We start from the raw sequence: 24,748 nt of genomic DNA, 5'->3' as shown, positions 1-24,748 counted from the left end.
CTAAATGTGCTCCACTCTGTCTTTCTTTTACAGATAGTGCAATCCACCTCGAAATCGTGTGTCTTTTTGACTTTGCCACATTGAATGCATTCAGGCTTCCTGTCTTTGATAGTCAAAATGTGTGTCAACACAGGCTAGTAATAGGTCCTGTGACTTCATTTGGGATGGGCGTTTATTTGAAGTTTTAAGGGTATATAAAAAACATTCTTCCTTGATACATTATGCTATATGTCATGCTGTTGGAGCAGCCACAGAGCATGCTCATCATCATCACACCTCTGGCTGATTACACTCACTCATCATTCAGCAGTCCTTCATCAAACATTTTCTTCTAAGGTTAAAAAGTGAAATTGTTCACACCCATTAGTTGTTTGCTTTAAAGGTCAAACATAATGAATGTCTGCCCCTTGGCACTGTTTTACAGGGTATTCAGTGAAATATACTCTTTGAGGAAAAAGTCTGCTTCAGTTTATTACATTGTAAAGCAATGTTATGTCGGCTTGATCATCAAGGAAACACGTTTTAGAGAGTAGGACCCTCCGTGAAACTCCGCCCAGTAGACCCCGTCCTGGTAGCGGCTGCGATAGTGTCCACCCCGATACCACACACCGTTCAGGTTGGAGTGTGCGCACATGTGATACCACCAGCCTCCCTTTTGGAAATGAGCACAGTTACCTGGGGACAAAGCAGGTGAACAGGGTTATTTAAGGAAACTGTCAGAACGCAGACAGAGTACTAACAAACGGATCCAGGGAGTTGAGCAGACCTGTATAAGCGTCCTTGTCTCTGTCCAGAGTGGTGAAGGCCTTGTTGTTGTGCCACGAGAGGGAGTCCCCTGCAGTGCCTTGGTATTGTCCTAACCGCAGTCTGTACCAGTCACTCTCCGGTTCCAGGTGGAAGCTGTCATACTCTGCAAACACCTGTCGGCCCTGCCAGTCCTCCAGAGCCACCCGTAGCTTATACTGGGCCTGCTTAGTCATCCAGTAGAGGTGTTCCAGACCAAGCCAGTACTCCCCATCTAGGTTCCCAAAGCCTTGCTGTAAAAACCCAAACACAGCAGTTTAAGCTGAAGTGCCATGTGAACATAGACATGAAGTTTGTCCACATCTTTCATTCAGACTGAGTTGAAAAAAAAATGTATTAAATGGTTCTTTGAGGTTTTATTCAGAAGCTCAGACTTTTTCCGTCCCATACTTTACTTTAAGTGCAACAGGTCTTTTATCCTACTAAATAATTTAACTTGTTGTAAAATTGGTGAACCGCTGACTTTGTCTGGCACCAGCTAATGAAGACTATGGTTATACTGTACCCTACTTGACATCAACATGTTAGCTTTCCAACATTAGCCAATGCTAGCTTGGCTGTAGACTCTCTCCCATAAAATGAACAAGGTGCTTTGCAGTATTGGTGTGTGTGGTCACCTTATACTGCTCCCAAGTCCTGAAGAAGTTGACAGAGCCATCCTGTCTCCTTTGGATGACCGTCCAGCCTCCCTGAGCTTGACTCTGCTCACACCACGCCTGCAGAAGGCGGTTGGCGCTCTGTGGGCGGAGCAGGTAGATCCCACTGGTGGTCTCACCTGATTCCAAAACATGCTGACAGTCTCGCCACGGGCCTGAGACAAGATAAAAACACACAAAAGTGAGGAAGCGCCATAATACTAATTCTTGATGGACCACTTTTTCTATTTCCTGCATACACGGCACTGTAACAGCTCCTTCGATGACAGTCTACTTCCTCTGTGGTATTTAAAGGAGAGCTTTCTTTTTCAACCAAGCCTGCTCCCTTTAGAACAGTTAAGAACCCAAACTGAAATACCCATAAACATAAATGCAACTATTGCAAAAACTTTGAAAACGTACAAAGTGCTCTAATAGGTCATTGACACAGTTACTGCCCTTTGTGACGTCACAAAGGGGAATACGATTTTCTGGTGGAGCAGGCAACAGCCGGAGAGGATGGACTCCTTTCATAATTGTAGGGTTTGTAGAAAGACTATGGAAACACATTTGTGAATGAAAAAACATGGTAAAGTGTATTTTGCATAACATGTGACCTTTAAGTTATCCTTTTCGATGTGAAGAATGTTTCCCCAACACATGTTCAATGTCTCATGCCAGAGTGATAAAATGAACAAAGATATCTGCACGAAGAAAAGCTGACGTGCATTTGTGCAACATTCTCTGTCATTTTTACAGATGTGGCAATGTGCAGTTTTTTAAGTTTTTTTTTTAAAAGACCTTTTAGGAAGTGACACACACAAAACGTAGTCATCGTGATTCTGCTGACTTGTTAGGAGGACAGCTTTACAATTTAAACATTCCAGCTGTGCACGTTTATAGCAGCAGGGTAATTTAAAGAGCTGTCTTCCCTGCTCTGATAAGAGCTGTGAGCTGTTTCTGACATTGTTTAGGAGTTCCCAGGGAGATAGAACCCACACCAGCGGGTCATTGACTCCTTCAGCTCCTCTTTATCGGAGAGGCTAAATAACTCTGACAGAAGATTGATGCGTTTATACACACGGGTTCAAGTCTGATCAAGTACTTCTGCTGCATTACAGTGTTGTACCTGGAGTCTTTGTGACGGGAAAGCTAATGAATGGAGGGTCTGTAGGAGTGTAGGCTGCTGTGCTGGGGATGAAATTAGCAGTGTTTTCCTTTTGTGTCGGTGGAGCACTTTGGTCCCTTTGAACATCGTTGGTCATTTCGTTGGCGTCAGAGCTGTAATTTGGATGCATATTGGTGTGGCTTTGTGGAGGTTCAGTCGTTACCTGTCCAGACTGGCACAAAAACAACAAAGCATTATTGGCTGCTGTGAAAACTGCCAATATATTGCGCATGCAGTTTGTTTTATCTACCAAAGAGGACTGGGTGGATTCTCTGCACTGGCATTGCTTTTCTAGGCGAGCAATTAACAGGTTCTGGGAGCTCATCATGGAGGTTAGCGCTCCGTATTTCTTCTCCAGCTCCCTGTAGTTACTGGACACCTGCAGAGCCTGACACGTTCCACCAACCACAACACACAAAGGAGGAGTGTGATGATGATTTGGATACACTTTATTGAAGCTACCATGAAATATCAATGATTTTTTTTACTCACCTGTGTTGTTGCATTTAGCAGGAGGTTCTCCACCCTCCGTTGCTCCAGTGCCTGGTCTTTCTTTTGCATGACTTCATGCAACAGCTGGGCATAGAGCTGTGTAATGCGAGAATTCATGTTGCTACTCTCTTTGCGCAGGGCTCTCACCTCCACAGCAAGGGTCCCCTCCTGCTCCAGTATGTCCCGGAGCCGGTCCATCTGCTTCTGCTGCTGTCTAAACTCCGCCCGCAACGCCGCCACCTCTGAATGGTTGGTGGTGGCAGACTGTGTGTTTAAACACAGGGCTCCTGTAAGTTTTTGCTGTGGGACAATGAACGTGTAGGAGCAACGGCTTCCCTTTGTGTCTGAAGATCGTGATGAACGTTTCTGGGTGTCCTCGCCATGAGCACCTTCCTTCCGTCCTCCAGCTTCTGGTATGTTCAGACAGAGTGCTAAGAAAAGAGTCAGGCCTATAGCCAGTGTCTTCTCCATGAATCTCTTCAACTTTGGAGGAACCCTGGCACCAGACGAGAGGATGTAATGAGAAAAATAACAGCAATAAAATAACACAAATAAACAACACTAGAGCATCAGACTGGACTGTACCATTAAGAAAACAAATGTGATAAAAAAGACATGAAGTTTGCTTTCAATGAAACTACATTCTGTGGATCACCAGATGTTTTTTTCTAAGTAAAGTACACACTTTCCCTCATGGCTGGAATTTATTAGCAGGTCAACACTTAAGAGACAGCAGTCAACATCAACCAGCCAGAATCAACACACACCCGTCTCAGAGTCAACAGAAGAGCAATCTCTGAATCCAGCCACAACAACCACAATCAACACCATAAACACATGCAGCCACAAAGGTCAATATTTACATCTGGAGTATAAATCACTTTCTTATTGAAACACATGCACATCAAGCAAATAACACTTTTTTTATCCATTTGACAACAATGTTATTGTGTTTAACTGTGCTACCACACCTTTGGATGCCACAATCACTGCATTTCACTCTACATTCAAGTGGATCACATTCACATACCTATCTCCGCTCAGTACTTACCGCTGCAGATGAAAAGTGTTCAGTATAGGATACTTTCTATTCAGCTCCAGCATGTAGTTGCAGCTCTCAGGACGCACAGATTTCAAATAAAAGGCTAACGTATATATATTTTTAAAAAATCACATATTCAAGGACCCCCAAAAATGTCACAACCAAGCTGCTTTCACCCAATTCAAAGTCCTCTGTGGTCCTCCGTCAATGTTGAGACATTTTGGTCACAAATGAATATTAGGCAAAAAAAATACAATGACACTAAAGTTTTAGCGGCAACTAAATGGCCTCTTCTCCTTCCAAAGGTCTGTGCCAGGATCTCTGAAGAGAAGACAGCTAATGACAAACCATCCAAATGCACCGCCTCCCAGTAGTTGTTTAGCTGACTTCTCAAGTGTGGACTCCCTGGATGTCTCCTCCCTCTGCCATCAGCCTGCTCTCCTGCCACAGACTGAATCCTGCTACAAGCTGAACTACTGTGATAATCAAATGCACCCTTTTACGTTAGGGCTGCTACTCAGTTGTTCTTTCACTAAAATGTAAACACGTTTAAATTGACTGGTCCTTCATCAAACAACAGAACACATCTGCGTCACATTCAGGGTTTGTTTTGTCTTCATGACAGAACGTGTTTTAATGTAGGCAGTGTTGAATAGGGCTAGGTGTTGTCAAGAACCTCACTATTAAATTAAATTTTGATTCTTTGGGTCAGCATTCAATATCAATTCGACTGGATATTGATCAATTTGTTTCTGTAATTACATAGAAGAAGGTAAAGTGCATGTACACTGCAACATAAATCCTTCTTAGTTTGACTGTGATTTTCCTTTTCTTTTTTAAATACGGTAGTGCAGCTATAATTGGGCTGGAATGTGTAGTTTTCAATGACATAAGAATCCATTTCATGGTTTTTTGAATCAATATTAAATTGGGAAAAAGATATTTGCAATGTATTGATGAATCAATATTTTTACTCAGACCTAGAGTTGAAAGAAATATCTGGGATTTGTACTTCTGTAGAAGTAACAGTATCACTTTGTAAACTAACAGTTCCAAGTCAGATAAATTACAGTAAAAAGTGCTGAAAGTAGTAGATGCCTATTCAGAAGAATGGCCTTAGATTTGCATCATGACATGCAGTTTAATGTTACATCCTATTGAAGCTGAGGATGTATTATGCAGGTGGGAGAAAAAATATGAATGTTAAATGTTGAATGAATGCCTGAAATATGATTTGTGTATTCTGTGACCCATTTAACAATAAAACAGTCATATTTTAGTGGTCAATCAAATCAGATTTTATCTATTTTATTTAATGTTTTTGGCCCTTAAAGAGGTCTGAAGTGTTACAGGTAACACACACTTCATGCACTCTGACAGTGAACTGTGGTTTCATATTTGGATTTTGAAAGGCATAGTATACTGAAACAGCATGCCCTGTAATATCTTGTTTGGGACTTAATATTTACAGTCTATGGTTTGGGATTCTTGATTATGGGATAGAAGCGCAGCTTTTCAAATAGTACCACGCCTAAAACTTGGGTCTTCTTTGAGGTTTCTGCCATAGCATTACTTAGCGCCTGCTTCAGCTTGTAACTTCAGAACCTTGTGGGACATTATTCCAAGAGTGACTTACATTGAGATAACCTTTTTTTTACTTATTCATTTATTTTTACCTTTTACAGTTAAAATAATGGTCCCCATTATTGTGTGGGCAAAATTCAATAATTGAAATAATAAACAACCCATGAATGCTTTGGACAAAATAAGGATCACTTTGCCTGATAATTTAGACTTTGTTAAGGAACTAGAAAATAAAGGTTCGCTGAAGTACTGAATACTAACTTACATATTTATTGACCAAAAACCAGTGGGTACTGTGACAGAATCCGACATAACATATTATTTCCTTTATTTTGAAGATAAATATTAACTTTTCTTTGACTTTTTAGTTTATTCCTACCTCATTACTAATTCAAGTTAAAGGAATTGGAGCAGAGTGACAACCACCTATATTTGCTGCCTCCTAGCGGTCAAATTAAAGAACTGCACAACGTTATCGACAAATTTTCTCATTTAGATTTTATTTTGAAATCAAGTCGCCACAACAAAGGATCAGATTATAATATGTTGGTCATAGTATGAGTTATGCATTTATGCTGGCAGCACATTTAAAGGAGTTTTTCTTGCACGTTACCCTTGGTGGTATTCTATTCAACCATTGCAAATGCGCTAGCCTTATTTACAGGTTTACAACAGTTCAAAACTATAAGAAATATGAATGCAATACGACACAAACAGAAAGCCCGTTAACGAATTAAACAGTTTAAAATGTAAGACTGCAATAATAGTTAATTATCCTTACATGGTTTCTTAGAGGGTATTTGGAGTTTTTTGTGCGAAAAATACATTTTCAATAATAAAAAAACGATGCATTGATCTAAAGAGCGCTACTTGCGACGTGGACAACTAACAGTCGATGTAAGTAAACGCTTGGGATCGTTAGGTACTTTACAAATAAGCTTTAGTAGACAGGATCAAGTATTACCCTCTGACCACCTTTACTAGGAACTATTAATACATGCGTGGAACCCGGATATACATTAGTGTGACACACGGCGGTGCGGTGGAGGGGCCATGTGGAAGTCTTCATGTGTTTGTCGTAGAGAAGTTGTTCAACGCGTTGTAGGCTGGCGTTTTTCGGTCACAATGGACAGTTTGTCTATGAGCATGTTCACGTAGTGTAAAGAGAGAGGACGGTCGTGTTTGTTGAATAATTTAAGTTCTCTACATTTCGCTGAATAATGGGCAAAGCTAAGGTAAGATCCGGCCTATGTTAGCACATTAGCGTACTGGAGAGTTAGACTCAGTTCAATCTAATACTTGAGCACATCGTTTGTAAAAGTGAGTGTAACTTCTATTATATGTGTTGTGCCGCTTATAGACCAAGAACCAGAAGAAATCCCGAGCACAGGCCAACCATGTGGCCGAGGAGACGTACGGAGCTGTCCCCCACTCCTTCGTGTTTCATCGGGGTCAGATCGGGAAAAACGTGGGCCAGCTCATCGTGGATGTTCGCAGAGTCATGGAGCCGTACACCGCAGAATCTCTGAAGGTCTGTCTTTTCTTTTTCTAAAAGTCGACCTGATGTATTTAAGGTTGATGAGAAGAAACTGCGGCATGAGTTAGTTTGATTTCATTGAATGTTCAAGTTTTGTGATGCATATATATTTTTGATAACCATATGAACCCCATCATGTTTGTCGCACATCATTGACCGGCTTTCTTTTATTTTTTACATCAGATTAGGAAAAAGAATGTGCTGAAAGACTTTGTGGCTATCGCAGGACCTCTTGGGGTGACGCACTTTATGATGTTCAGTAAGACTCCCAGCAGTGTCAACATGGTAGGTATAAATACTGGAACAAATCTGAGGTTTCACCCCCCCTCCTCTATGTACCCTCATCCAGCACTAAACATGTTGGTTTTGCTTCCAGAGACTTGCTCGACTTCCCAAAGGTCCCACGCTCCACTTCAGAGTGCAAAAGGTAAATCAAAGAACAGGAGTACTCGATTATTTTGTAACTGGGCTCAGTTGATGAAAGTTTAATATTTGACTGTAAGTGATGCTTTCAAAGTAAACGCACTGATCTGCCCATACACAAGTGTTAATTAAAAAAAAACAATCTGTTCTGTTTAAATGAGCACTCCCTTTTTTTTGTCTCCAGTACTCTCTTATCAAAGATGTGGTTTCATCCCTGAAGAAGCACAGGATGCACGATCAGCAGTTCACTCATCATCCTCTACTCATCCTCAACAACTTTGGCTCCGATGGCATGCACGTCAAACTGATGGCCACCATGTTTCAGAACATGTTTCCCTCCATTAATGTGCACAGGGTATGTTTTCCCCCCAAAACAACTTTTTGTTTGTTTGTAACATTCAGGATTAAAGCCTCGTCGGCATGATGATCGTATAGTCTTCTGAGATGTCCTTTGAAGATTTTTCCAAAAGTAAACGCTTTCTGACTTTCTTAATCCTGGAGACCATCACATCGGGAAAACAGCACTGCTACATTGAACACAATCGTCATGAGAACATGTTTGTGTGTTTCAGGTGAGCCTCAATAATATCAAGAGGTGTGTGCTGCTGAATTACAACCCAGACTCCCAGGAAATAGAATTTCGGCATTAGTAAGTAAAAAGATGTCATCAGATTGGGGGGGGGGAGTGATGCTTGTTAAATAAAAATACTGTAATTAATAAAAAAGTGGAATTGGGTAAAATCACGCACAGATGGGCTCAGGTGATGACAGATTCAAACTTGACTGTTCAGTGATGTTTGTTTAAAGTAAACGCACTGATGAGCCTCCACGCCATGAGCAGCTTTCTTTCACTTCTTCGATGAAAAGTCACACTGACCCACGTGATCCTGCCTCTTGACCCGCAGCAGCCTGAAAGTCGTCCCCGTTGGCATGAGCCGCGGCGTCAAGAAGCTGATGCAGGAGAGGTTCCCCAACATGAGCAAGTTCGAGGACATCAGTGAGCTGCTGATGAAGTGAGACACCGCCTCAGCCCCTCTTTACGTCACAGAGCAGCTGTGTCCGAGGTTTCGTTTGACTGTTTTTGTTTCAACTCTCATCGCAGGGGGGCGAACCTTTCCGAGAGCGAGGCGGAGCAGGACGGCGAGCACAACATTACTGAGCTCCCGCAAGTCTATTCGGGGCGAGGCAACATGGCGTCCCAGCAGAGTGCTGTCCGTCTGACTGAGGTGAGCGTGCGGAGTGAATGAAACTACAACCATGGATGGTTTGTTGGTTTTTTTCTTGTATTTTAAGTTTTCAAGTGGAAGAAGCTGAATGTCTGGCAGCATTTTGAGTCAAAGATAAATTTCCCTTGGCTGGAGTGACGCCTTATTTGTACGTTGATTTCACCTTAGATTGGTCCTCGCATGACTCTCCAACTCACGAAGATACAAGAAGGCATGGGCGAGGGGAACATCCTCTATCACTCAGTCGGTGAGTCGCTTCTCTCTTTATCTTTGTAATCGATGTGTCCTGGTGTACATGATGACAAAAATCAGTATGATTTCCCTGATTTCTCTCTAAAAGTAAACGCTTACTGATGCATCTGAAGAAGAAATGGTTTTGCCGTGGATCTGCAGCAGGTTGTCTTTTAATGGGAAGTTGTTTTGTTGTTTTTGCCAGTCTCAAAGACAGAGGAGGAAATCCAGGAGATCCTGGACCGGAAGGAGGCGCAGCTCAGAGAGAAACAGGAACGCCGGAAAAAACAGGAGCAAAATATTGCCCAGAAGAAAGAGAAGCAAGAGGAGAACAGGTAACGTCTCCGTTTATATGATGTGATCCTTTTCACAATATAAATGACTTTTAAATGGATCGATTTAAACCTTGTTCTCTTTACAGGAAAAAGAGTCTGGCAGGCATTAAGAGGAAAAAGTCGGAGGCTGAAGAGGACAGCGAGGTGGAGGATCCTGGCATGCAGGAGGACCAGGCGTTGGCTGTGGAGTCTGACGATGAGGTGGAGTACTACAGACAGGCTGTAGGACAGGAGCCAGATGAAGGCAAGTGTAACACGCACATCAAACAATGCCAACATCCTCCTGTTTTTGTATTTAGTTATCAACCAAGATCCTGTTTTTTTTTCTCCGTGCAGACATGTTTCCGAGTTCCAGGAAGAGGCAGGGCTCGGATAAAAGTCGTGAACCTGCCAAGAAGAGGAAGATGTCTCCCGGGAAATTTCCAAGACAAGACAGAGAGACCAAATCACCAAAAAGGAACGGGCCGGGAGGACCGAGGAGAGACGACAGAGGGAAGGGATGGAAGAAACCACGGGACGGGGAGAAAGCGTTCGGAAGGCAAACGAAGCCCGGAGGAAAGACGTTTAAAGGAAAGACATTCGCTGGTGATCGGGACACGAAATTTGGTGGCAAGAAGAAATTTGAAGGAAAGAAAACATTTGGGGGAAAGAAAACCAAGGACAGACCTTTTACATCTAAAAGTCAGAAAGGGAAGCCAGGCTTCAAGAAGAAAGGTGCAGGAGGAAAGCAAGGCTTTAAACAGAGGAAGGGGAAAGGCTGAGAGTTAATTGTCTCTGGACTCAAATATTGAACGTGTTACCGTGCTGGAGCAGCAGAGGGCAGCAAGCATCCATATTCCATCAGCACCTCAGCCTGTGAACCCTCTTCAATGAATGAGGGTTGTGAGATTGAGTTATTGCTGAAAATCAGCAGAGAGACAGAAGTAAACTAAAGTGCTTTATTTTCACGCTGTGATTAATATTAAATATGTACTTTTTCAATAAATTGTGTGAAAAAGCAATCAATGTGGGGTGTGATTATTGTTTCCTGGGTGTCAGGGTTAAAAGTTAATTTGTGAAGTAGTTAAAAGTTCATTTATAAAAAATATAAAAACTACTTGGAACGTAAATGAAACCTTTTCATAGTTGCTCATATAGTTGTATAGCTTACTTCAGGTACTTTTCCAAGAATTTAAAGAATGCAGGTTTGTCACCCAAAGTAGTTGACTTCCATCTTGCTTTATTTAGTGCAGTCCAACTTTATTTGATTAAGCACTTTAAAACAACCTTAGCTGACCAAAGTGCTGTGCATTAAAATGAAAGTTCACCCGAAGAGGTCTGACCTCACCAATGACATACTAAGTCCATGAACGCCTGCTGTTCATGGACTGATTGATACCAAAGGAGGAACGGGCCTTTAAGTGAACAACAGAGAACAATGTACAACACAAAATCACAGTAAACCCTATACTTTAAAATACGTTTCCAACAATATCACATTTCTTTCAAGAGTTAAAGTCTGAGATTAATTTGATTTCATGTGGTAATGTTTTCCAGCGTTTACAGCCTTTGATAGAGAAAGCTACGTTTCCAGTCACTGTGCTTCTTGTTACCCCGTTTCCGTCCTGTCTTTGAACATATCTGGAGAGTGGTCCACAGAGTGTTGACACTATTAAAGATTAGAGAAAATATAAATGCATAAAGCTCCATTATTTATTATCTTAATTATATTATTGTACAAGTTGTTGCCTATATGAAAGTAATGTGAAAAGCCGCCGTCACGCAGCAACGGCAACCAGTTCTTTTAAATTTCCAGACTTCATTGAAGTCTTTTGACAGCCCTCTTTCTTTTTTTGAAAGTCCCTGATCTTCACTGTTTGATTTCCTGACCTTACATTGCGCAAAGATGCTTGTGCTAAACTCATGAATTAGTTCATCTAAATAAGATAAAGGCATTAACCACACTTCACTTTGCCATGCATATTCAAGTCACACACAGTGATGTGACGTGAAAGATGAGTTTCCATGTAACAACACATTTTATCAGTTTCGTGAGGTCACCTGTGATTAAATTGTGGGTAGATTTGTGTCTATATGTTTTGCAAGCCTTTCCCATGTGATGTCGTCATTGGTTCTTCAAATTGTGAAATTCACGGCGAGGGCTTTAGAGGAAGTTCCATGTTGTGGTTTGATACGTTCACCATTTTCCTCACATTGCTCGTTCATTTCATGAACCTTGTGAATCTTTGTCTCGCACTTTGTTTCCAGATGTCACACAGTAAATGAACTGACAACAAGCTAAACTCACAGGTTATACTTCATAGTACAGAGCACTGCAAGTCTGCCATCGGGTAAGTGAAAGTTCTGCTTTTTTTCAAGTCTTTATCAAGTCTCGATCTTACAGCTAGTGTCGTCTTTTGTTCCGGACTCTCTCTCTTTATATCTTTCAAATACTCAACTACAGAAATCATGTATCCACTTTACTTCATGTTTCTTAACTAATATGATGTGATTAAAAAAGATACGCTGATTTTTATGTATTGATTTACAGATATTGGACCAGAAAAAATCTGTGTAAAGCAACATTCTTCAGCTACAAGCAACATGGAGGAAAAGTTCCCCTGTGAGAACTTTCAGATAGCCCTGCTGCCCTCAATGTACAGCATTGAGTTCATTGTCGCCATGGCTGGAAACCTGTTTGCACTTTGGCTGTTGGTGGTCAGAGAGAGAAAGAACTGGCACACTGGAGTTGTCCTGTCTTGCAACCTGGCGATCAGTGACCTGCTGTACATCCTGACCTTGCCTCTGTTGATCGTCTACTACTCCCTGGAGAAACACTGGCTGTTTGGTGACGCTGTGTGTAAGATTGAGAGGTTTCTTTTCACCTGCAACCTGTATGTGAGCATCTTCTTCATCATGGCGATAAGTGTGAACCGGTGTGTGGCACTTGTGTGGCCCTTCTTTACTAGATCCCATGTAAGGCCTAAGCACGCCAAGGCGGTCAGTGTCGTCATCTGGATCCTCGTCGCTTTCATTTCTTGCCCTGTCTTGAAATTTGCCTCCATTTGTCCTAGCAAATCCAACAACAACACTTTGTGCGTGTCTTTATGTGACAAGGATGAAAGCACTTACTTCAACTACAGCATTTTTCTTGCTGTATTTGGGTGTATTGTTCCCTTCTTGGTTACTTTCATTTCTTACTGTGTGGTTATTAGGGTGGTGTGGAAAAATGTCAGCATAACCGCATTGGAGAAACGCAAAGTCGCCTTGTTGGTCACATCAGTTCTTGTGCTGTACGCCGTTTCCTTTGTGCCTTACCATGTCTTTCAAATCTATCACTTGCATCTGAAAATGCAGAAAAAAGATGTCTGTTGGGCCTACAAAATGTACCAGGTGTCAAAGGGACTGGCCACTCTGAATATGTGCATCCATCCAATCCTATACATGGCTTTGTTTGACAGTATCAGAGTAGCTTGTTGTGGAAAAAGCCAAGAGGAAGACTACAAAGGAGGGGTAAGAAAGTAGAGCAACTTGTGGGCAGCTTTTCAGTAAATATAATCATTATGCCATGTTATAATAAGCACAGTTTAATTCTGCACAAGACAGTTTTATAGGAGATATTGCTTAAATATATTGAGTTGTTTGTGTATTGTTGAAAGTTAATATGTTGAAACATAAACAGATTTTTATTATTGATACTTTGATGTTGTACTGTTTCTTATTTCAATCTCAAATGTATTTGAATCTGATCTCATTACGTCAACATTTTTATTATAGCCACTGACTACTATTTGATATCAAATAATCAAATGTATTAAGAGGCATCGATTAGCTTGAAAATCAGTTTAATAAAATGACATTAGTTAGTCTCTGGGGGAGTTGTTTTTGACATGTCAGTGGAGAAAATATCAACAAAATAGACTTACCTACAACAAGAGACTCATTACTTTCATTAAAAATAAAGTATTTCTGGAATCATGTTTTTATATCGTGTGTCTATATTCAGGCTACAAATGACAGGAACAGTTCTGAGCTACATCAGCTCATCTAATGTAACCTCCTATCTCAAACAGTGAAGACACTTAATCATAACATCAAGTCAAAATTATCTCGACAAGATTACAGTTGTTTCTAGATTCATAACATATTGAGATAAACACATTTGACACTGTTACCCCGGAAGTGTTTGCTGCGGCGCCTCGGCTCGCGCTCTGCTGCTCGCCCTTTTCCGGTTGCGGTCCTGAAGCTAAGCTAACCGAAAGGATGCCGTCGATGGAATACGACGAGTGAGTGTTATTACGAACATTAAATTAAATCTGTTTGGTCGGTGATTGTTCCCTTAATTTAATACTGGTATTAATCCCCCTTCCAGCTCCAAGCCCAGCTGGGCGGACCAGGTTGAGGAGGAAGGAGATGAAGGTAAAGCGCCAGCTTGTTAGCCTGTTAGCTCCTCTGTGGGCCGGTGTCTAAAGGCTTTCACCGACACGTGTTTGTTCAGATTAACTCTCCAATCTGAATATATTTACATGTAAAGTTTAGGATGTCTAGTGTGAAGAATACTCACATGTGACAATCTTAATGAAGAAGTGATTTCTCTACTTCCTGCTGACAGCCACGTTACATTGTGAAATCAGCTAAATGTGTGTTAGTTTAGCGTTAGCATATTGTAACTCCTTTCGATACACGGCAACACAGGAAAGTTCTTTTTGGAAAAAACGGGCGTTTATTGATGCCTTCTTCTTTCACACCATCCACGTCGTGAGAACTTAAAAAATACAATACGATACAATACATCTGAACGCATCGGTGGTCATGTCGTCTAGGGTCTCTATATGCACAGCTCTAGAGCATAAGCAGGTAAAGATCAACCCATATCGTTTAAGTTCCTTTCTTCCTTCGTTTACGAGGAATGGACCAAAACAGTCGAGTCCGCAGTAGGTAAATGGAGGACTTGTCATAGTTCTCTCTTCTGGGAGATCTGCCATTTGTTAAACCTCTATGGTTCTCCTATACCTTCTGCATGGGACGCACTTGTAAATGTGTGAAGAAACAATACCTCCGCATCCAAGGATCCATATTCCATTTGCACGTATCTCATTCATTGTCATCCCTCTGCCTTGGTGGTGTACACGCTCGTGGTGATACTTGACAATCAGGTCTGACACGTGTGCTTTCCTTGGCAGTATTGCCAGGTGCTTCACATCATTTGCGACAACCGTCCTCCCACCCTGAGGATATCATTTGCATCAAGGTAAGCATTTAGCCGGTAGAGCTTGTTCTGTTTGCAGAGCTTTTCGGCTCCATTGCATTTGATTTTCCTTATGTCATCGGCAAAGGCTTCCTCTTGTGCAAGCTTGATGATGAAGAGCTCTGCTTCATGTCTCTCTTCAAGGTTTGTAGTTTCGCCTGTCCCTACTTGACCTCCACTATGTCTCCTGATGCATTTCTTTAGTCTGGCGACAGCTTTCACGGCTCTTGACCAATCTGAAAACTTGCTGAGACGGCTGATCAATGGGTTTGTGGTTTCAGCTTGGACCGTATGAACATGGGCTTTCCGCAGTTCTGGGTCCACATCATCCACTTCTGCTAATGCTTCTTTGATCGACAGACTTGGTTGCCGAATGAACTCTGGTCCCTTCAACCAACAGGAGTCCTTCAATTGGGCTGCACTGGCTCCTCGAGATGCAAGGTCTGCTGGGTTGTCTTCAGAATTGACATGGTGCCATTGTGCAGGGTCAGTACTGGATTTGATTCACTGTATGCGGTTCGCAACGAATGTATGGAATCTCTTGGCATCATTATTCACATAGCCTAGCTCTACTTTGGAGTCAGTCCAGTAATATTCGTGTAGAACTTCGACTTCAAGTTCTCTTTTGATGGAGTCACCGTTGCGTACAGATGTTACTGCAGATGATAGTTCGAGTCTTGGGATTGTGGTCAGTTTCGTGGGGGCGACCCTTGACTTTCCCATGATGAGTGAACAGCTGACCTGCCCAGTTTCACTCGTGGCTCGAAGGTACAAGCAGGCGCCATATCCAACGCAACTTGCATCTGAAAAGTTGTGCAGTTTGTACTGTGAGGTCTTTCCGAACTCATCAGGCAAGTAACTTCTCGGGATTCTCATGGATGCCAACTCAGGTAAGTCTCTCAGCCATGACTCCCACCGTGGGCGGACGTGTTCTGGAAGAGCTTCGTCCCAGGTTACCTTTTTGCTGCACAGTGTCTGAAGAATCTGCTTACCAAGCAGTATGAATGGCGCCACAAAGCGGGTCAAAGACAGAGGCAATAGTTGAGAGCACTCCTCTTCTAGTAAGTGGTTTGTCCTTCACAAGGATTCTGAATTGAAACTCGTCTGCTTCAACACACCACTGGACACCAAGAGCTCGTTCGTTGTGCTCTCCTAATGCCATGTCTTGATCCTTGATTTGGGTGCATTCCGTTGGTGGCACTGAGTTGACAACATCCTTACTGTTTGACACAAACTTGTGTAGTCTCAAGTTTCCCGTTCTGCATAGGGCTCTTGATTCTTCGATCAGGCTGATTGCCTCTGTAGGTGTGAAAACACTTATTAAGCCATAGTCCACATAAAAGCTTCTTTGGATGAACTTGATAGCCTCTTCAGTGTTGCGTCCACGGCCTTGTGGCGCAAGGTGTTTGAGGGCAAAGTTGGAGCTGCCGGGTGACGAAGCTGCCCCAAACAAGTGCACACACATCCTGTACACAGAGGGTTCAGAGTTCATATCATCTTTGTCCCACCAGAGGAACCTCAAGTAGTCCTGGTGTTCCTTTGCAACGTGAAATTGGTGAAACATCTTCTCAATGTCACACATTATGGCGATTGGGCCCTTTCTGAATCGGATCAGCACAAGATCTTCTTGCGAGACTGGATTTCCGTCTGTTGAATGGTCTGTGAAATCCATTTCAAGCGCGTTAAGGATTTCTGATGGATTCTGCTCTTTCACTTGATTTCTGCAAACAAAGTGCACTTCATCTTTAAGTCGAAGGTTGTGCAGCAGGAGTCACTTGTCGTACAATGACCCTATGGCTCACACCTATTGCATCTTCATACTGAGTTGCTGGCTTGGAACAGCCAACAATGCTCCACCCAAGGTTGGTTCGCTGGCCATATGGATGGCCTTCTTCTCTGCATAAGATTTCTCTGGGAAGAAGAGCTTGATGGCAGTTATAGCCTATTAGTAGGCCAACTTGGCTCTCCAATGGTGGAGGAATCTTGTCGACCAATGGTTCAAGATGAGGCCATTTTTGGGCTGTCTCTGAGGTGGAGATGTGCGACCTCTCAGCTGGGATGAACTCACGTGAGGAGAGAGGTGGTAGTGGAATCATTTTTTCCAAGTCGTATCCTCTCACTTTGAAGGTTGGACAATTTTTCACAAGAGTAAGATTAATATTAAATATGTACTTTTTCAATAAATTGTGTGAAAAAGCAATCAATGTGGGGTGTGATTATTGTTTCCCGGGTGTCTGGGTTAAAAGTTAATTTGTGAAGTAGTTAAAAGGTCATTTATTTAAAAAAAAAAAAAAAAAAAAAACTACTTGAACATAATTGAAACCTTTTCATAGTTGGTCATATAGCTCATATAGTTGTATAGCTTACTTCAGGTACTTTTCCAAGAATTTAAAGAATGCACGCGGCAGGTTTGTCATCCAAAGTAGTTGACTTCCATCTTGCTTTATTTAGCGCAGTCCAACTTTATTTGATTAAGCACTTTAAAACAACCTTAGCTGACCAAAGTGCTGTGCATTAAAATAAAAGTTCACCCGAAGAGGTCTCACCAATGACGTACTAAGTCCATGAACGCCTGCTGTTCATGGACTGATCGATCCCAAAGGAGGAACAAGAGGTAAGTGTCAGTGAAAAACGAAAAATGAATTGTACCTCTTAGTGTTAAAAAGCAATTTGATATTTAATGAAAAACCAAAAGGCTTCAAATTTGATATTATAGAGAGCATGAAACTGATGTTCTGCATAAAGTATATTGCAAATTTCCAATTCGTTCTTTTGGGCCTTTAAGTGAACAACAGAGAACAATGTACAACACAAAATCACAGTAAACCCTATACTTTAAAATACGTTTCCAACAATATCACATTTCTTTCAAGAGTTAAAGTCTGAGATTAATTTGATTTCATGTGGTAATGTTTTCCAGCGTTTACAGCCTTTGATAGAGAAAGCTACGTTTCCAGTCACTGTGCTTCTTGTTACCCTCTTTCCATCCTGTCTTTAAACATATCTGGAGAGTGGTCCACAGAGTGTTGACACTATTAAAGATTAGAGAAAATATAAATGCATAAAGCTCCATTATTTATTATCTTAATTATATTATTGTACAAGTTGTTGCCTATATGAAAGTAATGTGAAAAGCCGCCGTCACGCAGCAACGGCAACCAGTTCTTTTAAATTTCCAGACTTCATTGAAGTCTTTTGACAGCCCTCTTTCTTTTTTTGAAAGTCCCTGATCTTCACTGTTTGATTTCCTGACCTTACATTGCGCAAAGATGCTTGTGCTAAACTCATGAATCAGTTCATCTAAATACGATAAAGGCATTAACCACACTTCACTTTGCCATGCATATTCGGGGGGGGGTCTTATTTTTCAAAACGGTCCTTCTGGTTTTACTGTGTTAAAACAGACTGACAGGTGACCTGACTTTGTAAAATGAAACACTTATATAGACCTACTTATTCAGACCTACTTGCTCGCTCAGTCTCTCTGAAAGCTGAATCTGCAAAATATAAAATAAGCATATATTCATCAACAGGTTGTCAGATACATGAGTGATTATAGTGACTTCATAATCCCTTCATTTTAAGCACAAGGTGTTCAGGATTAAGCCCTCTTTATACATGCATCACATTACTCTAAGACATGCAGCAATTAAACCTTACTGTGTATATCATTTGGGCCCTTATCTGTGATGGGGAAGGGCCCAAAGCAGGACGCTCAAATGAGGTGACTTTATGCTTACCCCCCCTAAGTGTTAAAATACAAACACGTATAAGTTCACATAAGTGAAACCATGATATCTATTTAGGCTACATGTTATTCATAGTAATACACTGCCTCAATGTGAATGCAGGCTCGTGTTTTAATGTCTATCCTCTATTGATAATCAAGAGCAGAATCAAAGTCCTTGTGTGTAATGTAGCAGAGTTTAGAGGCCAACATTGCATGCTTCATTTAAAGCTATCAATATAACCTACACTGGTGTGATGTGTGGTCTGAGCTGCCAAACCGTACTTAGTTTCTACGTGAGAGAATAAGTCACACACAGTGATGTGACATGAAAGATATGAGTTGCCATGTAACGACACATTTTATCAGTTTCGTGAGGTCACCTGTGATTAAATTGTGGGTAGATTAGTGTCTGTGATGGCACGCAATGTCGTCATTGGTTCTTCAAATTGTGAAATTCACGGCGAGGGCTTTAGAGGAGGTTCCATGTTGTGGTTTGATACGTTCACCATTTTCCTCACATTGCTCGTTCATTTCATGAACCTTGTGAATCTTTGTCTCGCACTTTGTTTCCAGATGTCACACAGTAAATGAACTGACAACAAGCTAAACTCACAGGTTATACTTCATAGTACAGAGCACTGCAAGTCTGCCATCGGGTAAGTGAAAGTTCTGCTTTTTTTCAAGTCTTTATCAAGTCTTGATCTTACAGCTAGTTTCGACTTTTGTTTCGGACTCTCTCTCTTTATATCTTTCAAATACTCAACTACAGAAATCATGTATCCACTTTACTTCATGTTTCTTAACTAATATGATGTGATTAAAAAAGATGCACTGATTTTTATGTATTGATTTACAGATATTGGACCAGAAAAAATCTGTGTAAAGCAGCATTCTTCAGCTACAAGCAACATGGAGGAAAAGTTCCCCTGTGAGAACTTTCAGATAGCCCTGCTGCCCTCAATGTACAGCATTGAGTTCATTGTCGCCATGGCTGGAAACCTGTTTGCACTTTGGCTGTTGGTGGTCAGAGAGAGAAAGAACTGGCACACTGGAGTTGTCCTGTCTTGCAACCTGGCGATCAGTGACCTGCTGTACATCCTGACCTTGCCTCTGTTGATCGTCTACTACTCCCTGGAGAAACACTGGCTGTTTGGTGACGCTGTGTGTAAGATTGAGAGGTTTCTTTTCACCTGCAACCTGTATGTGAGCATCTTCTTCATCATGGCGATAAGTGTGAACCGGTGTGTGGCACTTGTGTGGCCCTTCTTTACTAGATCCCATGTAAGGCCTAAGCACGCCAAGGCGGTCAGTGTCGTCATCTGGATCCTCGTCGCTTTCATTTCTTGCCCTGTCTTGAAATTTGCCTCCATTTGTCCTAGCAAATCCAACAACAACACTTTGTGCGTGTCTTTATGTGACAAGGATGAAAGCACTTACTTCAACTACAGCATTTTTCTTGCTGTATTTGGGTGTATTGTTCCCTTCTTGGTTACTTTCATTTCTTACTGTGTGGTTATTAGGATGGTGTGGAAAAATGTCAGCATAACCACATTGGAGAAACGCAAAGTCGCCTTGTTGGTCACATCAGTTCTTGTGCTGTACGCCGTTTCCTTTGTGCCTTACCATGTCTTTCAAATCTATCGCTTGCGTCTGAAAATGCAGAAAAAAGATGATGTCTGTTGGGCCTACAAAATGTACCAGGTGTCAAAGGGACTGGCCACTCTGAATATGTGCATCCATCCAATCCTTTACATGGCTTTGTTTGACAGTATCAGAGTAGCTTGTTGTGGAAAAAGCCAAGAGGAAGACTACAAAGGAGGGGTAAGAAAGTAGAGCAACTTGTGGGCAGCTTTTCTGTAAATATAATCATTATGCCATGTTATAATAAGCACAGTTTAATTCTGCACAAGACAGTTTTATAGGAGATATTGCTTAAATATATTGAGTTGTTTGTGTATTGTTGAAAGTTAATATGTTGAAACATAAACAGATTTTTATTATTGATACTTTGATGTTGTACTGTTTCTTATTTCAATCTCAAATGTATTTGAATCTGATCTCATTACGTCAACATTTTTATTATAGCCACTGACTACTATTTGATATCAAATAATCAAATGTATTAAGAGGCATCGATTAGCTTGAAAATCAGTTTAATAAAATGACATTAGTTAGTCTCTGGGGGAGTTGTTTTTGACATGTCAGTGGAGAAAATATCAACAAAATAGACTTACCTACAACAAGAGACTCATTACTTTCATTAAAAATAAAGTATTTCTGGAATCATGTTTTTATATCGTGTGTCTATATTCAGGCTACAAATGACAGGAACAGTTCTGAGCTACATCAGCTCATCTAATGTAACCTCCTATCTCAAACAGTGAAGACACTTAATCATAACATCAAGTCAAAATTATCTCGACAAGATTACAGTTGTTTCTAGATTCATAACATATTGAGATAAACACATTTGACACTGTTACCCCGGAAGTGTTTGCTGCGGCGCCTCGGCTCGCGCTCTGCTGCTCGCCCTTTTCCGGTTGCGGTCCTGAAGCTAAGCTAACCGAAAGGATGCCGTCGATGGAATACGACGAGTGAGTGTTATTACGAACATTAAATTAAATCTGTTTGGTCGGTGATTGTTCCCTTAATTTAATACTGGTATTAATCCCCCTTCCAGCTCCAAGCCCAGCTGGGCGGACCAGGTTGAGGAGGAAGGAGATGAAGGTAAAGCGCCAGCTTGTTAGCCTGTTAGCTCCTCTGTGGGCCGGTGTCTAAAGGCTTTCACCGACACGTGTTTGTTCAGATTAACTCTCCAATCTGAATATATTTACATGTAAAGTTTAGGATGTCTAGTGTGAAGAATACTCACATGTGACAATCTTAATGAAGAAGTGATTTCTCTACTTCCTGCTGACAGCCACGTTACATTGTGAAATCAGCTAAATGTGTGTTAGTTTAGCGTTAGCATATTGTAACTCCTTTCGATACACGGCAACACAGGAAAGTTCTTTTTGGAAAAAACGGGCGTTTATTGATGCCTTCTTCTTTCACACCATCCACGTCGTGAGAACTTAAAAAATACAATACGATACAATACATCTGAACGCATCGGTGGTCATGTCGTCTAGGGTCTCTATATGCACAGCTCTAGAGCATAAGCAGGTAAAGATCAACCCATATCGTTTAAGTTCCTTTCTTCCTTCGTTTACGAGGAATGGACCAAAACAGTCGAGTCCGCAGTAGGTAAATGGAGGACTTGTCATAGTTCTCTCTTCTGGGAGATCTGCCATTTGTTAAACCTCTATGGTTCTCCTATACCTTCTGCATGGGACGCACTTGTAAATGTGTGAAGAAACAATACCTCCGCATCCAAGGATCCATATTCCATTTGCACGTATCTCATTCATTGTCATCCCTCTGCCTTGGTGGTGTACACGCTCGTGGTGATACTTGACAATCAGGTCTGACACGTGTGCTTTCCTTGGCAGTATTGCCAGGTGCTTCACATCATTTGCGACAACCGTCCTCCCACCCTGAGGATATCATTTGCATCAAGGTAAGCATTTAGCCGGTAGAGCTTGTTCTGTTTGCAGAGCTTTTCGGCTCCATTGCATTTGATTTTCCTTATGTCATCGGCAAAGGCTTCCTCTTGTGCAAGCTTGATGATGAAGAGCTCTGCTTCATGTCTCTCTTCAAGGTTTGTAGTTTCGCCTGTCCCTACTTGACCTCCACTATGTCTCCTGATGCATTTCTTTAGTCTGGCGACAGCTTTCACGGCTCTTGACCAATCTGAAAACTTGCTGAGACGGCTGATCAATGGGTTTGTGGTTTCAGCTTGGACCGTATGAACATGGGCTTTCCGCAGTTCTGGGTCCACATCATCCACTTCTGCTAATGCTTCTTTGATCGACAGACTTGGTTGCCGAATGAACTCTGGTCCCTTCAACCAACAGGAGTCCTTCAATTGGGCTGCACTGGCTCCTCGAGATGCAAGGTCTGCTGGGTTGTCTTCAGAATTGACATGGTGCCATTGTGCAGGGTCAGTACTGGATTTGATTCACTGTATGCGGTTCGCAACGAATGTATGGAATCTCTTGGCATCATTATTCACATAGCCTAGCTCTACTTTGGAGTCAGTCCAGTAATATTCGTGTAGAACTTCGACTTCAAGTTCTCTTTTGATGGAGTCACCGTTGCGTACAGATGTTACTGCAGATGATAGTTCGAGTCTTGGGATTGTGGTCAGTTTCGTGGGGGCGACCCTTGACTTTCCCATGATGAGTGAACAGCTGACCTGCCCAGTTTCACTCGTGGCTCGAAGGTACAAGCAGGCGCCATATCCAACGCAACTTGCATCTGAAAAGTTGTGCAGTTTGTACTGTGAGGTCTTTCCGAACTCATCAGGCAAGTAACTTCTCGGGATTCTCATGGATGCCAACTCAGGTAAGTCTCTCAGCCATGACTCCCACCGTGGGCGGACGTGTTCTGGAAGAGCTTCGTCCCAGGTTACCTTTTTGCTGCACAGTGTCTGAAGAATCTGCTTACCAAGCAGTATGAATGGCGCCACAAAGCGGGTCAAAGACAGAGGCAATAGTTGAGAGCACTCCTCTTCTAGTAAGTGGTTTGTCCTTCACAAGGATTCTGAATTGAAACTCGTCTGCTTCAACACACCACTGGACACCAAGAGCTCGTTCGTTGTGCTCTCCTAATGCCATGTCTTGATCCTTGATTTGGGTGCATTCCGTTGGTGGCACTGAGTTGACAACATCCTTACTGTTTGACACAAACTTGTGTAGTCTCAAGTTTCCCGTTCTGCATAGGGCTCTTGATTCTTCGATCAGGCTGATTGCCTCTGTAGGTGTGAAAACACTTATTAAGCCATAGTCCACATAAAAGCTTCTTTGGATGAACTTGATAGCCTCTTCAGTGTTGCGTCCACGGCCTTGTGGCGCAAGGTGTTTGAGGGCAAAGTTGGAGCTGCCGGGTGACGAAGCTGCCCCAAACAAGTGCACACACATCCTGTACACAGAGGGTTCAGAGTTCATATCATCTTTGTCCCACCAGAGGAACCTCAAGTAGTCCTGGTGTTCCTTTGCAACGTGAAATTGGTGAAACATCTTCTCAATGTCACACATTATGGCGATTGGGCCCTTTCTGAATCGGATCAGCACAAGATCTTCTTGCGAGACTGGATTTCCGTCTGTTGAATGGTCTGTGAAATCCATTTCAAGCGCGTTAAGGATTTCTGATGGATTCTGCTCTTTCACTTGATTTCTGCAAACAAAGTGCACTTCATCTTTAAGTCGAAGGTTGTGCAGCAGGAGTCACTTGTCGTACAATGACCCTATGGCTCACACCTATTGCATCTTCATACTGAGTTGCTGGCTTGGAACAGCCAACAATGCTCCACCCAAGGTTGGTTCGCTGGCCATATGGATGGCCTTCTTCTCTGCATAAGATTTCTCTGGGAAGAAGAGCTTGATGGCAGTTATAGCCTATTAGTAGGCCAACTTGGCTCTCCAATGGTGGAGGAATCTTGTCGACCAATGGTTCAAGATGAGGCCATTTTTGGGCTGTCTCTGAGGTGGAGATGTGCGACCTCTCAGCTGGGATGAACTCACGTGAGGAGAGAGGTGGTAGTGGAATCATTTTTTCCAAGTCGTATCCTCTCACTTGAAGGTTGGACAATTTTTCACAAGAGTAAGATTAATATTAAATATGTACTTTTTCAATAAATTGTGTGAAAAAGCAATCAATGTGGGGTGTGATTATTGTTTCCCGGGTGTCTGGGTTAAAAGTTAATTTGTGAAGTAGTTAAAAGGTCATTTATTTAAAAAAAAAAAAAAAAAAAAAACTACTTGAACATAATTGAAACCTTTTCATAGTTGGTCATATAGCTCATATAGTTGTATAGCTTACTTCAGGTACTTTTCCAAGAATTTAAAGAATGCACGCGGCAGGTTTGTCATCCAAAGTAGTTGACTTCCATCTTGCTTTATTTAGCGCAGTCCAACTTTATTTGATTAAGCACTTTAAAACAACCTTAGCTGACCAAAGTGCTGTGCATTAAAATAAAAGTTCACCCGAAGAGGTCTCACCAATGACGTACTAAGTCCATGAACGCCTGCTGTTCATGGACTGATCGATCCCAAAGGAGGAACAAGAGGTAAGTGTCAGTGAAAAACGAAAAATGAATTGTACCTCTTAGTGTTAAAAAGCAATTTGATATTTAATGAAAAACCAAAAGGCTTCAAATTTGATATTATAGAGAGCATGAAACTGATGTTCTGCATAAAGTATATTGCAAATTT

At 41.8% G+C, this 24,748-nt stretch overlaps 4 protein-coding genes across 5 annotated transcripts; 3 read left to right on the top strand and 1 right to left on the bottom strand.

The window, feature by feature from the left end:
* Positions 1–485: 485 nt before the first annotated feature.
* angptl6 (angiopoietin-like 6) lies at positions 486–6,700 on the bottom strand. 2 transcript variants are annotated; one of them, XM_079366382.1, is made up of 7 exons: positions 6,690–6,700; positions 3,100–3,595; positions 2,858–2,995; positions 2,569–2,779; positions 1,422–1,615; positions 767–1,037; positions 486–675 (listed from the first exon to the last, which is right to left on the bottom strand). In XM_079366382.1, exons 2-7 carry the CDS (start codon positions 3,568–3,570, stop codon positions 491–493), a joined length of 1,470 nt encoding a protein of 489 aa, XP_079222508.1. In that variant the 5' UTR covers positions 3,571–3,595; positions 6,690–6,700; the 3' UTR covers positions 486–490. The 2 variants fall into 2 exon arrangements, with proteins under 2 accessions (XP_079222508.1, XP_079222507.1); XM_079366381.1 differs by lacking the exon at positions 6,690–6,700 and adding an exon at positions 4,151–4,848.
* A 50-nt stretch (positions 6,701–6,750) lies between these two features.
* Positions 6,751–10,478, top strand: ppan (peter pan homolog). Its single transcript, XM_079366380.1, has 12 exons — positions 6,751–6,960; positions 7,086–7,256; positions 7,446–7,547; positions 7,639–7,689; positions 7,870–8,040; positions 8,258–8,334; positions 8,591–8,698; positions 8,788–8,911; positions 9,080–9,158; positions 9,348–9,477; positions 9,564–9,721; positions 9,814–10,478. Exons 1-12 carry the CDS (start codon positions 6,946–6,948, stop codon positions 10,236–10,238), a joined length of 1,611 nt encoding a protein of 536 aa, XP_079222506.1. The 5' UTR covers positions 6,751–6,945; the 3' UTR covers positions 10,239–10,478.
* A 1,185-nt stretch (positions 10,479–11,663) lies between these two features.
* On the top strand, positions 11,664–12,981 carry LOC306837699 (P2Y purinoceptor 11-like; the record flags this gene model as incomplete). The annotated part of the gene is made up of 2 exons (XM_079365443.1): positions 11,664–11,807; positions 12,008–12,981. Exon 2 carries the CDS (start codon positions 12,061–12,063, stop codon positions 12,979–12,981), a length of 921 nt encoding a protein of 306 aa, XP_079221569.1. The 5' UTR covers positions 11,664–11,807; positions 12,008–12,060.
* A 5,966-nt stretch (positions 12,982–18,947) lies between these two features.
* On the top strand, positions 18,948–20,318 carry LOC306838736 (P2Y purinoceptor 11-like). Its single transcript, XM_079367082.1, has 2 exons — positions 18,948–19,090; positions 19,291–20,318. The coding sequence occupies exon 2, from the start codon at positions 19,344–19,346 to the stop codon at positions 20,265–20,267; it is 924 nt and encodes a 307-aa protein (XP_079223208.1). The 5' UTR covers positions 18,948–19,090; positions 19,291–19,343; the 3' UTR covers positions 20,268–20,318.
* Positions 20,319–24,748: the final 4,430 nt, after the last annotated feature.

This window comes from Symphodus melops (genome assembly GCF_947650265.1).
Source record: "Symphodus melops genome assembly, chromosome: 17".
Taxonomy (NCBI): domain Eukaryota; kingdom Metazoa; phylum Chordata; class Actinopteri; order Labriformes; family Labridae; genus Symphodus; species Symphodus melops.
The sequence above is the reverse complement of the archived record's forward strand: the minus strand, read 5'-3'. Positions and strand labels throughout refer to the sequence as shown.